The sequence below is a fragment of the Salvelinus namaycush genome, chromosome 41 (assembly GCF_016432855.1).
Source record: "Salvelinus namaycush isolate Seneca chromosome 41, SaNama_1.0, whole genome shotgun sequence".
Lineage (NCBI taxonomy): Eukaryota > Metazoa > Chordata > Actinopteri > Salmoniformes > Salmonidae > Salvelinus > Salvelinus namaycush.
In genome coordinates this window covers 12,513,996-12,529,601 of record NC_052347.1, presented here as the reverse complement: position 1 = coordinate 12,529,601, position 15,606 = coordinate 12,513,996, and the positions used below count along the sequence as shown (strand labels likewise).

Here is a 15,606-nt window from a genome sequence, read left to right as displayed (position 1 = left end):
CTAGAGCCTCTTATGCGTTCTCTTGTCTTAATAGTCCCAAATCTATTTGCTCCCAATTAGATGGAAAAATAAACCTCACAAAGGGAAAAATATGTTCTTACAAACAGTGTGTGAGGGCGTAACATGTTGGACTTCACTACTTTTAACCAAGTCTTAAAAATGTATTGGATAAAGCGTTACTTTAAAGACCCAAACAGCTTTTGGTTAACAATACCAAATCTTATTTTCAATACATTTGGTGGTTTAAGTTTCCTTTTGCAGTGTCCTTATGCGGTTGAAAAACGTCCTGTTAAACTTGCTGATTTCCACAAACAAATGCTTAATTGTTGGTCCCTTCTATGCAAACATAATTTCCCCCCTCATAAGTATGTTATATGGAATAGTCTTGTCATAAAATATAAAAACAAGTCACTGTTTTTGGAACATTTGTTAAGGAAGGACATTTTACTTGTGGGCCAGCTGCTCAACTTCGATGGACATCTGTATATGTACACTCACTTTTTGAGAATGTATCAGCTCCCTGTCTCACCAAAGGAATATGAAATGGTGTGAAAAGCAATACTAGATGGTGATCTAACACTTGAAACAAACTAGGGTCAATACAGATCCATCACTTGTAAATTCAACCATAGTAATTAACAGTTTCTCAATTATTGATAAAAATGTTAATAATTAATTCATTATTGAAGCTTTTTACGACAGTGATGTTCCAATAGCAAAATGTTGGTGGGACTGGCAATGTGTTGTAAATTGGCAAAAATAACTCATATATATTTCCCCTCCAATGAAAGTATTTGTAAATATATTATAAATGTTGATGAGGATTGTCAATCTGGGACAGAATCACTTGGGCATTTGTATTCCAATGTGTGTATGTGACTATGTTCTGGGTGGATCTTCGGCTGGACTTGGAAGTGATTGTCTTTTTGATTTTGATAGTACAAGATTCTCCACTAGAAGTATGTGATGAATTTGATTATAATTCTTGCTAAATATTACATCCATAAAATGCATTTTTTAAAATACAAAACATCCTATTTTAAGGTAGATTTAAATAATTACTTTGCCACATTGAATACTATGCTCTGTAAGAATAAGGTAATGAAATACATTGATACTCGTTTAAGCTTTTCAAATTGATTTGTCTGTAAAAACACTCTATTTGTTTCTGTTTTTGTGTTTATCTGTTTGTGATTTTTTGTGTTACCATTTTTAAGAAGGATGTATAGATTTTTGTAACACATTTGAATTTGTATCCTTCAAAATGTATGTAAATTCAAAAAAAATACTGAGGTACTGTAAGTCACTTCGGTATGGAAGTGCCATGAAAAGAGTCTTTCCACAGAGTTTCTAACCCAGAAGCGCAACATCGCGAGACTTCCGGGAACGCTTGCGAAACAGACGAGCCCAAGGTTTGGGGTTTGAGAAGTCAATGAGAGAAGTAATTTTTTTTTCTTCTCGAAATCTAAAGGCAAAACCTACATTCGAGCCAATGTCTTAAGTAGCTGAACTTATTACTCCAACCTCATGAGAGTGACAAACTGATACGTTTTCATTTTCGTGAAAAACAACTTTATATACAAGGTTATATCAAAAAAGGTAAAAATCTGTCGTTCTGCCCGTGAAAAAGCTAGTTGACCCACTGTTCCTAGGCCGTCATTGTAAATAAGAATTTGTTCTTAACTGACTTGCCTAGTTTAAATAAAGGTTAAAAAATATATATATTACATGCCTTTGATTTGACGGCTTGCACATGCGCAGTACGGCAAGAGACCGTTAGACCCGATGACGTATTTCTACACATGATCTTAGCTAACCAACTTCGCCATGACATCGCCTACACGTGTGATCGGGAATTTCAATTTTAGCCTATCTTCATACTGTACTGTCTTTGGTTTTCACCATAATAAGAACGTGACATCTTTGACCGGGATCTGAAGCATCCGGTATGTATCATATGACCAGAGAGGAAGCTTAGAGGCCCAACTCCGCGGAAAATCTGTCTCCCTCCAGCAGGTGGCGTTTTTTCGTCCACCAATGAGTGTCGAATTTGGCCAACCTAAAAATGAATGGCCTAGTGGATCCTTAAGGTTTATTTGATCGAATAGATCAACTTTCGTAGTGCTTAAGTTGTTACTAGTGTACTGATAAGTGACATGACATCGCGGAAACTTTGCGAAAAATCACTTTATATAGGCGTTGTCTCGAAATAGCTATGCATATTCATAGCATGACGAGTCTAGTTTATGCCGCATTCAAACACAACTGGGAACTACGAAAATACGAGGTCAAATCATGATGTCAGTGATCTTCAGGTCGGAGCTCTAGAAAGCGGCCCGAGTTCGAATTCAAAGTTGGATGACCGTTTCCCAGTCGGTGTTCGTTTTTTTCCCAGGTTGCCAGTTCTTTTGAACGCACGGAAGTCAGAAATTTACGAGTTCCCAGTTGTTTGAACGCGGCAGTAGCATTTAATACAGGCATTTGACGTCAACTACAGTCATCGAATATTAAAAATATGATTACAATAATCACATGTATCCACCAATGCAAAGAAAATAGGCCGCTAGACAGCCCACCGTGCCGCTTTATGGACACCGACTCAATCGTTAGGGCGGAGAGACCTGTATCTTGTCAGTATATCCAGAGTCTTTGATATGACTCTGTGGCGATCCGAATTTTGTCGTCTCGTGACCTACTAAATACTATATAAAGTCATAAACCCCTAAAATTGTTATTTAAAACATATAATTTTAACCTTGACCACAATGATAACCATATGCCTAACCTTAAATTAAGACCAAAAGCACATTTTTGTTTTCATACATTTTAACGATATATTCATTACGCTAATTCTGTTGCAAAACATTTCTTTAACGGAAGCAAACGAAACGGGGGAGCGACCTACCTTGATTTGTCCAATAGAAACTCTCGTTTTGAAACTGGCTAATGATGACACCACTGGTGTGCACACAGTCATTGAATGTGCATGAGACAGAAGAATGGACATATAAAGTTTATTGGCGGACCATGTTTCTTTTCTGCACGAGTTATTTATTATTGCCATTCGCTGTCTTGTTGGCTTGAAATTTAGCTTTCTGGTTTAGTTACCCTGAAAAAGAGTCACTGAACGCAGGTGCGTGTTGTTTACATCTTACTTTGACTTTGTTAATACTGTTGCAAGTGCTTGAAAACAATGTCTAGAGATGATAAACGTAGCTAGATAACCAGTTCAACGCTCATACTAAATATAGCTACAGTACACATGATCGTACTAGCTACAGTAACGTTAACGTTAGACTGGAGAATGTGTCTTCTAGACAGTGTTAGCTACTTACTGCTGTAGCTCAGTTAGGGCAGGTTGTTTAGCTAGCTATCGTTAGCTAACTAACGTTAGCTAGCGTAGTTAACGTTATCTAGTGAGTGCAATACATTTATGCCACATAGCAGCAGATATAATGCCTTAGCCAACTACTCAAGACAAGGCATCACTAGTGTGATGGCATGGAATAGTTATCAGTGCTAGCTAGCTAGCTATCTGCTTTCTCACAAGGTGTAATGCATTTTTTTCCTGACGGCTGTCAGGAAGCTACAGTCAACTAGATTTGTATAAAAGCGGTATCTATGAAAGTGAAACATTATGTGATTGGTAGGACACAGTTTTGTGAATAATTTGATTTAGGATTTGCCATTACTGTATCTCCCAGGTTGTGATCTCCAGTGTTGGTGCCCATCATGGCAGGAGGCATCACAGAGACCGGGGAGCTCTACTCCCCGTATGTGAGTATCAGTATTAGACCCTGCAGTATTATGCTAATTCTCATAACTGTTTCATGTCAGGTATTTGATGTGCATTATTTTTTATTTTACAATATTTTTGTGAAATGTCACTCCCAAAAAATTTCACTCCGTATACGAATTTATACATACGAACAACAACTTCCAGACACACACAAAAATTGACTACATCTCATCTGCCCAGACCCGCATGCTCACACCCCCATCCTTAGTGCCTGTATTATTGTTTGCCATAGTGCCTGTATTATTGTTTGCCACTTGGCCTGAAATTGTATCAATTTGTTTGCTTTTCTCTGTCGCCCATGCTATTTCAATATGTACATAAATAATTAGATTAAAAAAAAATATATATATGTGTTAGTGATTGGGGTATTGATTTGATTTCCAAGTCTTCAGAGAAAGTTTTATGAAGATAAGTGTAAAACTAAAAATGACTCAATAATCCATGCTTTCTGGGAATTATATAGTCTGGAGGTTGTGGGCAGAGCTAGAAAGTTGATTGTCATAAGTATTACAATGTAAATTTACTTTTAATCCTTTTGTCTGCATATTTCAAGGCATGACATAGGGGCTGTAGTGAGAGACCCAATGGGCTGGACAATTCTCTTCTCATCACTCAAGACATGACTCTGCCATTGTGCTGTAGAATTTGTGAATTTAGTCTCTTGTGTATATAATATATTCTATATATTAGTTTATACTGGATTAAGTGTAAATATTAGTTAACTGTAATGTCGTTAGTTATACTCCAACTTTCCCTCCATCTTGTTCCAACATCAGTTATTTTTTTTACGGTTTTGTTCCAATAGTTTTTTCCCGAAGAGATTGTCAGTTGGATATGGTCTCTGCCAGGTTTTTATATCTTCCCTATCATATGAACATAATTTTCTTACTCAAATAAGATTCCTTCAAGGTTGCTCTGATGTCGAAAAGATTTAAAATCAACATTTTGAGATGTGTAACTTTTAAGTGTGCTCTAAATTCTGAAGAGAGGTTGACAAATGTATAATGGATAGCAAATTCTGAAAACTTATCTAGACTAAATTAGTTCAAGTTACCTGTCCACACAAAATGTAACAAAATTATTTAGAATAGTGATCTGCACCTACTCTCGTATAGATTACATTTTTGTCCCAAAAAATGTTCATGAATTCTGCCGCTTGTACAATCGGACCTATAGCACTTTCAGATCACGCCTTTGTCCGCCTCCGCTTTGACCTCTGTAAAATCATCCCGAGATCAAAGAGCTGGAAATTCAACACCTCCATGCTATCAAATGAAGCATTCCATACATTGGTCACTACATGGATAGACAACTACACACAAGACAAAGACTCTCCTGTTTCTCCGGCCAAATGCGAGACGCTGCCAAAGCCACCCTAAGAGGTCATTTGATTGTATATGATTCCTCGGAGAAAAAAGCAATGGAAGCACACAGGTTAGAGCTTGAGAAGGAACTGGAAGTACATAAACAATCTCCAGACAGCGCCTCCTGGATTCAACTTAAAGCAGCCAAAGCAAAACTAAACTTGGACTATACTCGAGAGATATTGCATACCAATTAAAAAAGAGCAGTCGGAGCATACAATCATGGCCATCCGAATAGAAGATGACGAGGTCACATATGATCCAAATAAGATACATTTAACTTAATTTTTACTGCAAATGATATGCTTCTGAAAGAGCACATACAGATGCAGAACTCCATTCCTTCCTAGAGGGAATCTCGCTACCAAAACTATCAGAGATCAGAGATCAACCAAGAAGATCTCAACTCCCCTTTCACTCCCCAGGCCCAAACAGATTTCCCAGAGTTCCACAAAGATTTTTGGCCACAACAAAATAATTACCATATTGCTCGACGAGACTAAACACTCTTCTTCCCAAAATAATAAAAGCGGACCAAACTGGATTTATTAGAGACAGGTACTCTTCTGATAACATTCGCCGTCTTTTTGATATTATAGATCAAGTAAACGCACAGAAGATCCCTGTTCTGCTGGCTTCACTGGATGCTGAGAAAGCATCCAGTGGGCTCTCGAGTGGCACAGCGGTCTAAGGCACTGCATCACTACAGACCCTGGTTAGATTCCAGGCTGTCTCACAACTGGCTGTGATTGGGAGTCCCATAGGGCGGTGCACAATTGGTCCAGCGTTGTTAGGGTTTGGCCGGGGTAGGCAGTCATTGTAAATTAGAATTTGTTCTTAACTGACTTGCCTAGTTAAAGAAAATGTTAAATAAAATAAAAAGAAATGTTCGACAGGATGGAGTGAAGCTTTCTGTTCTCAGTCTTAGAAAAGTTCAATATGGGCCCAAACTTTATCAAATGGATTAAGTCCCTATATTTTCATCCAAATGCCGTGGTGTCTACTAATGGTCTAAACTCTGAGAGATTCTCTTTGGGATGTGGCACAAGACAAGGATGCTCACTGTCCCCTCTCTCTAAGCGGATGATGTTTTACGCTACATATCCAACCCTGAGAAAATCCTCCCTTCCATTTGAGACACAATTTCTCAGTACAGCAAGTTTTCAGGATATAAGATCAATTTTAATAAATCCATTGTTTGCCCTCTCAATCTTACCAGCTCTATGAAGACACTCTGCCCGTTCCAATGGAAGACATAGGCTTTCAATACCGTGGAATCTTTGTAACACCAGATCTGAATTGCCTTTTCAACTACCACTCCTGGATCGAATCAAGAATGACCTCCGAACCTGGATCTCCCTCCCAATTAGCTTAATCAGAAGAATCAATGTTATCCATATCAACATACTCCCTAGATTGAACTATTTATTTCAGATGCTTCCATGCTATCTCCCAGTTTCATTTTTCAAAACAACCAACCAACGCATCACTATCGTTCAAAAGTTTGAAAGAAAAGCACTTTTTTTGTCCATTAAAATAATATCAAATTGATCAGAAATACAGTGTAGATATTGTTAATGTTGTAAATGACTATTGTAGCTGGAAATGGCAGATTTTTTAATGGAATATCTACATAGGCGTACAGAGGCCCATTTATCAGCAACCATCATTCCTGTGTTCCAATGGCACGTTGTTAGCTAATCCAAGTTTATAATTTTATTAGAAAACCCTTTTACAATTATGTTAGCACAGCTGAAAACTGTTGTCCTGATTTAAAGCAATAAAACTGGTCTTCTTTAGACTAGTTGAGTATCTGGAGCATCAGCATTTGTGGGTTTGATTACAGGCTCAAAATGGCTCTAACCAGAATATAAAGAGGAGGGTAAGGCCCCGGTGCACAACTGAGCAAGAGGGCAAGTACATTCGTGTGTCTAGTTTGAGAAACGAACACCTCACAAGTCCTCAACTGGCAGCTTCATTAAATGGTACCAACAAAATACCAGTCTCAACGTCAACAGTGAAGAGGCGTCTCTGGGATGCTGGCCTTCTAGGCAGAAAAAAAACAAGGACATTTCTAAGTGACCCAAAACATTTGAACGGTAGTGTATATGGGGCAATAAAAAAACCTAGAATCAAGTTCTCCACTCTATCAAAACCTGAATCTAAGGGTGGTCTTGCCCTTCCCTGCCTTTAAATCAAATTGGATTTGTCACATGTGCCGAATACAACAGGTGTAGTAGATCTTACAGTGAAATGCTTACTCACAAGCCCTTAACCAACAATGCACTTTTAAGAAAAATACCCCCCCCCCCCCCCCCCAAAAAATAAGAAATAAAACTAACAAATAATCAAAGAGCAGCAGTAAAATAACAATAGCGAGGCTATATACAGGGGGTACTGGTACACAGTCAATGTGGGGGCACCGGTTAGTCGAGGTAATTGAGATATGTACATGTAGCTAGAGTTATTAAAGTGACTATGCATAGATAATAACAGAGTAGGAGCAGTGTAAAGGGGGGGGGGGGGGGGGGGGGCAGTGTCTTGATCACGTTGAGGGAGAGGTTGTTGTCCTTACGTTACATGGTCAGGTCTCTGACCACCTCCCTATAGGCTGCCACATCTGATGAGCGTCGGAGCCGGTGTAGTACGATTCGATCTTAGTCCTGTATTGATGCTTTGCCTGTTTGATGGTTCGTCGGAGGGCTTAGTGGGATTTCTTATAAGCTTCCAGGTTAGAGTCCCGCTCCTTGAAAGCAGAAGCTCTATCCTTAGCTCAGTGCGGATGTTGCCTGTAATCCATGGCTTCTGATTGGGGTATGTACGTACAGTCACTGTGGGAACGATGTCATCGATGCACTTATTGATGAAGCCAATGACTGATGTGGTGTACTCCTCAATGTCATCGGAAGAATCCCGGAACATGTTCCAGTCTGTGATAGCAAAACAGTCCTGTAGCTTAGCATCTACTTCATCTGACCACTTTTTTTTTATAGACTGAGTCACGGGTGCTTCCTGCTTTTATTTTTGCTTGTAAGCAGGAATCAGGAGGATAGAATTATGATCAGATTTGCCAAATGAAGGGCAAGGGAGAGCTTTGTACGCGTATCTGTTTGCGTTTTCCTGTTTGCTTATGGCGGTATACAGCTCATTGAGTGCTGTCTTAGTGCCAGCATCGGTCTGTGGTGGTATGTAGACAGTTACAAAAAATACAGATAGTGTGGTCTACAGCTTATCATGAGATACTCTACCTCAGGCAATCAAAACCTAGAGACGTCCTTAGATATCGTGCACCAGCTGATGTTTACAAATATACATAGACCGCCACCCCTTGTCTTACCAGAGGCTTCTGTTCTATCCTGCCGATACAGCGTATAACCCACCAACTGAATGTTATTCATGTCGTCGTTCATCCACGACTCGGTGAAATTAAGATATCGGTGAAATTAAGATATATTAAGATATTACAGTTTTTAATGTCCCGTTGGTAGGATATGTGCTTTTAGTTCGTCCAATTAATTATCCAGCAATTGTACGTTGGCCAATAGGAGGCAGATTAGCCACTCTTCGGCGGATCCTCACAAGGCACCCCGATCTCCTTCCACGATACCTCTTCCGTCTCTTTCTCCTTCAAATGACGGGGACGAGGGCCTGTTCGGGTGTCTGGAGTAAATCCCTCTCGTCCGACTCATTAAAGAAAAATGATTTGTCCAATTCAAGGTGACTAATCACTGTTCTGATGTCCAGAAGCTCTTTTTGGTCATACGAGACGGTAGCAGCAACATTATGTACAATTGTACTACTGGTCTGCCCAAATCAGCAACATGTTAACATGGATCACAAACAGACAAGACTCAATGTGGATTCAGATAGAGGCCCAATCCTGTGGTTAATTTCCCCTAAGCTCAATTATATTCATTATTGACTTTAGTGAAGTGGGGAACATACCCAAAACCTTTGATTTACAACACCCTACTAGCATGGAAGGACTGCAAGAAATACCTTGGCATTTCCTCCCAGATGTGCTCTCACTTGCCTATAGTAAACAACCCAGACTCGCCAAAGCCCAGAGTGATGCCAACTTTCATCTTTGGCATACTCTCAGGATCAGGACCTATTCAGACCTGTTTCATCAGAATGCAACTACACTGAAATCCTTTCAAGAGCTCTGCAGGGAATTCGATGTGCACATTTTTTGTTGTTGATATCTTCAAATTAGACACGTCATTTCCTCATTCACTTCCAAGGGGAGGTTTAGAGCTCATCTCAATTAAGTTGAGACCCTTCTTGCTACAGCACAATCCATCAAAGGCAAAATCCTATACTAGAGTGTGGGTTCCTCCTTACTCTTAAATTATTCTGGGAAAAGGACCTTTGTCTGATTATCAGTGATGAGTTATGAGCGGAGGTTTGCAACAGGATATGCTGCTCCTCTACTAATATAAAAATGAAAATATATAAGTACACATTTTTGTTCAAATTGTATTACACCCCAGTGAGACTCCATAGAATGAATACAGACATTTCTCCCTATTGTAAAATATGTACATCTGAAAGTAGAACTTATATGCATGTATTTTGGAGTTGTAGAGAGATCTGGTCATCTACATGCATGTACAGTTTGATATGACCTCGTGTCTCTATCTTCTTAATGTTCAGCAGGACTTTGTTCTTCATCCAGACAGAGAGAATTTGTTTAAGACTATCACATACTTTGCTATAAAATGTATTCTCCTTCTGGGGGCTTCTAATTCCTCCCCTGCATTTTAAAATGAGGATTGACCAGATTGTTGACTTTCTCCCTCTTGAAAAACTCACTTACGACCTCCGCAAGAGACAGCCCAAGTTTGATAGACTCTGGTCTCCACAACTCAACGATATTTCAAACTGGACAGAGTGAATGGGGTGATTTAAGGAATGTGTATATACAGGAAGTGTAAGTTGCTCTAAAGCTAATTTTCTTTAATTGTCTCCGCTAAAGCTGGAAATGTCTACACGATTACTGATAGTGCTGCTGCAAATTTGTTTGTTTGATATTTTATTTTATTCTATAATTTGTCTGCCACATCTGTGAATATGGAATGTGTTTTGTTTGTTGATTTGAAAAACAAGAACTTAATATATCTTTAAATTATACAAAAGTGATGTAGAGCAGAAATGTTGTGGGGAGCACGTGCGGTGGTTACTCATCTGGTCAGGACACTGAAAAGAGGAAGAAGGAATGCTTAGGCACTGAAAAAGGCTACCACTGATGAACTTTGATGACCCAAACCATAAATTCTGTTTAGCAATGCATTATTGTGAGGCCTGTCTAGGTATGTCACAAGTTCCTGCAGGGACTGATATCAGCATGGCTGTGTCTGCTTCAGCTGTTTTAAGGCTAGTTGTCTTGTGGTTAAAGTGCCCTTTCTAGATGAAATATTAACGGACTGAAGGAATGGATAGGGATAAGGGCTTTTTAGTGATCTGACCTTCTGTTCACTGGTCTATCTGTATGTCACGGTGTCAGCTCTACGTCTCTACTGCGAGATGGGACTGTAATAGTCCACAGCTGAGGACTGTGTTTGGAAATAAGATCAAGATAATGTCTTCAGTTGACCAGTGCGTTGCAACTTGTCAATGTGAGGTCAACATGTTTTTCTTTACACCCGTGCTAAACTGTCGCATGATTTCCAGGGTTCAAACTTCACTCCCTTGACCAGAGTGTGGTGTTACGTTGAGTGAAGGGAGGATAATGTCCAGTAAACAGGAGTGTCCAGATGTACTGGCCTCTTGTGGACCCCCAAGACAACGACACCCTCTAATAGAGCACTCCCTTGGTCTTACTTCTTGTTCTGTGTCTTTGCAGGTGGGCTTGGTGTACATGTTTAATCTGATCGTGGGCACGGGGGCACTGACGATGCCCAAGGCCTTTGCCCAAGCAGGTTGGGCGGTCAGCCTGGCGCTCATCTCCTTCCTGGCGTTTATGAGGCGAGTTCCTCGTAGGCTCACTGCCTTTCCATTCATTTCCACAACTGTTGCCTTACATCCACTTCCCCAGCTCTCACTTTAGTTTAAGCACACCATAGCACAAGAGTAATTTACCATATTTAATCCTTATCGTCCACACCTAAGGTCCTCCCAGCCACCTACGTGGAGAGTTATTGCCCTCCCTATCAAATGGGATTCCACTGATGAGGCGTGTCAGTAATCTAGCAGGGAACAACCAGAGCAGGAGGAGATGTAGATGAGTTGATGCAGCGTGTCAGTCAGCAGGAGGAAGTTGATGATGCAGGATGTGTTTCATTAGGGTAGTATATGAGGAAAAAGGGGAGACAGTGGATACACAGAGATGCAGATCAGAGGCCAGTACTTTAGCTTTGTGATGTGGATTTAAACATACACTGTGCCTTTTAACAGTTTCATCTTTTTACATTGCTTTGTTTTTAGATGGTTGAGATCTAGAGATCCTATTTTATCACCAAGGATAGTGTGCAGTTAGACAAGGTCACAGACTACAACAAATACAACACAATGATATTCAATGACAGTTGTTGACAATGGGTCATACAATTCTACATTTGTATAAAATTGTTATGCTCATTATATAATATATGTAGACTCTTCAGTGCTAGTTTTTGTCATCTGAATATATTTTTCTGAACCCACTTTGTTTAATTTTCATCAGTTACATGACCACTACGTTTGTGATCGAGGCCATGGCAGCAGCCAACGCTCAGCTGTGCTGGAAGAGGAGGGAGCAGGAAGAGGTGAGTTAGCACATATAAATAACCAACAGGTGGAAGTAATGGAGGAACAGTGATAGTCGACACTCATACATACTGTCTTTTCCAGTGATCCCTACTCATCAAGTGAAGGCCCAGATTCGCTAGTTCACTACCCCTTCAACCTCAACACCTTTACGGGAAGAATAACCTCAAGGTGCTCAATAGACCATTAAAGAATAATATGGGGAATGGAGTGCTTGCCACTCCCACAAATGTGTGATTAAACAAGCCTTGTAGTGTCCTCTACTGACTCACTGGGGGGGCAATTTAGTTTTTAATCGTTGTTACTTTAGTCATTTTAAATACTAAGGGAAAGTCATCTCGTGCAGAGATTGATGGAGCTGGTGGAGTTCATTTTGTTTTTTACAGAAAAGCAGCAAGTCATTTTGCCTAATGCCCAAGGTTTCCACTGGAGGAGTTATGAGCGTAAGGACAATGGGTCTGGCTTTGACAGAGCCCCAAACCCCATGGCCTTGATTCATGGCTCACTTAGTCTTCCTCCAACATAATGGGAAGAAGGGAGGCACAGAGTGGGAATGTTTACCCTTGAACATTCTTTATTTCTTTCCGCTCGAATGAAGCACATAAAAAAAATTAAGCTGTTCCTTTAAAGTGATATACTGGCCGACATTTTCTGAGAAAGTCCCATAAAAGTGTATTCGTTTGAATTTGGGGGGGGACTGACTCTGCATCTCTCGGATGTGACTGAGAAATAGGATAGATCTGTCACTTTGATGTTAGATGCTTTGTTTCTGTTGCTGGCATATTCTCTTCCAGTGAGCCACCCACTTCTTAGTCTCTCCCACACCCTGCCCAACCAGCTGTAGCTGCTCTTGTTAATTTAACTGATAATGACATCCTCAATGTCAATTGTAATTGAGCATTAATTAATATAAATCTGTAGTGAATTTGGTTGATGAAGAGTTATGGGAGGGCGTCAGATTGGCGCTCATATCTATTGTATATGAGGGGGAAAGCTCCCTCATCCTCCCCAGCATATCCCAGCTGTTCCAGACAATTTCCAGATGCTGCTGCCCTCCACGTCACATGTCCAGCAAATAAAACACAGTGTTAATAGGTTGTAAACTGACTGTTGTTGGCACTGAGCAATAGGACTTGTAGATTAGGAGTGAAGTCAGTGTTGGGTGGAGGCAGGCTGGTTATCCTCTTTCCATCACCCTCATCTTCAGGTCCAAGACTGCGACTGCACCTCTGATTATTCGGATGATGATGTCCGGGGACGATCAGAGCCAGAGACAAGGCCCATTTTGTCAGTCCGTGAGTATAGTGTTCCCCTCATCCCTCCTGAAGACTAGACACACTGCTAAGGTCGTGTTAAGAATGTGTTGAAAATAAGGTACACTACATGGCCAAAAGTATGTGGACAACTGCTTGTCGAACATCTCATTCCAAAATCATGGGCATTAATATGGAGTTGGTCCCCCCTTTGCTGCTATAATACCCTCCACTCTTTTGGGAAGGCTTTACACTAGATGTTGTAAACATTGTTACAGGGACTTGCTTCCATTCAGCCATGAGCATTAGTGAGGTCGGGCACGGATGTTGGGAGATTAGGCCTGACTCAGTCATTCCAATTCATCTCAAAGGTGTTTGATGGGGTTGAGCTCAGGGCTCTGTGCAGGCCAGTCAAGTTCTTCCACACCGATCTCGACAAACCATTTCTGTATGGACCTCGCTTTGTGCATTTGGGGGCATTGTCATGCTGAAACAGGAAGGGCCTTCCCCAAACTGTTGCCACAAAGTTGGAAGCACAGAATCGTCTAGAATTTTATTGTATGCTGTAGCGTCAATATTTCCCTTCACTAAGGGGCCTAGACTACTGAACCATGAAAAACAGCCCCAGACCATTATTTCTCCTCCACCAAACTTTACAGTTGGCACTATGCATTCGGGCAGGTAGCGTTCTCCTGGCATCTGCCAAACCCAGATTCGTCTGTCGGACTGCCAGATGGTGAAGTGTGATTCATCACTCCAGAAAACGCGTTTCCACTGCTCCAATGTTGGCAAGCTTTACACCACTCCAGCCGACGCTTGGCATTGCGCATGGTGATTTTAGGCTTGTGTGGGGCTGCTCGACCATGGAAACCCATTTCATGAAGCTCCCAACGAACAGTTCTTGTGCTAACGTTGCTTCCAGAGGCAGTTTGGAACTCGGTAGTGAGTGTTGCAACCGAGGACAGACTATTTTTACGCGCTATGAGCTTCAGCACTCGCCGGTCCCGTTCTGTGAGCTTGTGTGGCCTACCACTTCACGGCTGAGGCGTTGTTGCTCCTAGACGTTTCCACTTCACAATAACAGCACTTGCAGCTCTAGAAGGGCAGAAATTTGACAAACTGACATGTTGGAAAGGTGGCATCCTATGACGGCGCCACGTTGAGAATGGACACCCTTCAAATTGGTGGATTTGGCTATTTCAGCCATGCTAACAGGTGTCTAAAATTGAGCACAAAGCTCGATTTTAGAAGAGCCCAGTACGAGCCATTCTAGTGCCAATGTTTGTCTATGGCGATTGCATGGCTTTGTGCTCGATTTTAGACACCTGTTAGCATGGCTGAAATAGCCAAATCCACTAATTTGATGGGTGTCCACATACATCTGGCCATGTAGTGTATATATGAAAACATTGAGTCTTGTGGAGGATTCGGAATTCTCTTTTTTGTCGTCCATCCTTTTTGAAGGTCTCAATTCTTAAGCATATGTTGATTGACATAATCAGATCAATCATAAATTGTATGTATCCTCCATATGTCATTGGTTAATGTCAATGTTATATAGAAGGAATGACATCAGAATCACTCCGATTGGAATGACTCACCACTGCATTCTCATGTCTATGCATTATCACAGAGCGAACAGGAGGAGGACACGTTGATCACTTTGACATTGTGGAGAGGGTAGAGATGGGTCAAATGGCCTCCATGTTCTTCAACAAAGGTAAGAGCCTATCCTCATTCAGTACTTTGAGGGGATATGATGAACCCACACTCCGTTATTGAATGAAGTGCTGTTGATGCCGCTATGTGCAGGGCATGGTAAAACCTGTCCTTCTTGTCTAACAACTATGGAGGAGTCTTGACAGTTGTGTGGGATAATTTGGGGACAGTTTCTTAACCTTTAAATGGGAATCATTGTTAGATTCCAAAAGTGAGGCTGTTAGCTCTCTAATGGGGTGTAATTTTACACTGAGTGTACAAAACATTAGGAACACCTTCCTAATAGTGAGTTGCACCCCCTTTTGGCCTACAAGGTGTCGAAAGCGTTCCACAGGGATGCTGGCCCATGTTGACTCCAATACTTCCCACAGTTGTGTCAAGTTGGCTGGTAGTAGATCTCTACTAGTAGCATCGTTCCATCTCATCCCACAGATGCTCAATTGGATTGACATCTGGTGACTGGGTAGGCCACTGCAGTAAGCTGAATTCACTGTCATGTTCGTGGAACCATTCCTGGACAATCCTAACCTTGTGCCATTGGGTATTATCCTGATAATAAAAAATACATTTGCAGATGGATACACTGCTGCCATGAAGGGATGCACATGATTGGCAATAATGTTCAGATATCCTGTTGCATTCAAATGTTCCTCCATTTTTATCAAGGGGCCCAATGTATGCCATGAAAACAAACCCCACACCATTATACTACCACAACCACCAC

At 40.9% G+C, this 15,606-nt stretch overlaps 1 protein-coding gene across 2 annotated transcripts in view; it reads left to right on the top strand.

The window, feature by feature from the left end:
• Positions 1-1,813: 1,813 nt before the first annotated feature.
• Positions 1,814-15,606, top strand: part of LOC120034054 (transmembrane protein 104-like) — a 71,426-nt gene continuing 57,633 nt past the window's right edge. The window contains exons 1-6 of one of the 2 annotated variants that reach the window (XM_038980467.1): positions 1,814-1,946; positions 3,705-3,777; positions 11,009-11,130; positions 11,828-11,909; positions 13,118-13,205; positions 14,797-14,883. In XM_038980467.1, the coding sequence (XP_038836395.1) occupies positions 3,733-3,777; positions 11,009-11,130; positions 11,828-11,909; positions 13,118-13,205; positions 14,797-14,883 (424 nt within the window). In that variant the 5' untranslated portion in view covers positions 1,814-1,946; positions 3,705-3,732. Of the gene's footprint in view, positions 1,947-2,954; positions 3,134-3,704; positions 3,778-11,008; positions 11,131-11,827; positions 11,910-13,117; positions 13,206-14,796; positions 14,884-15,606 lie in introns of those variants that run through there. The other variant, XM_038980466.1, reaches the window with a different exon arrangement.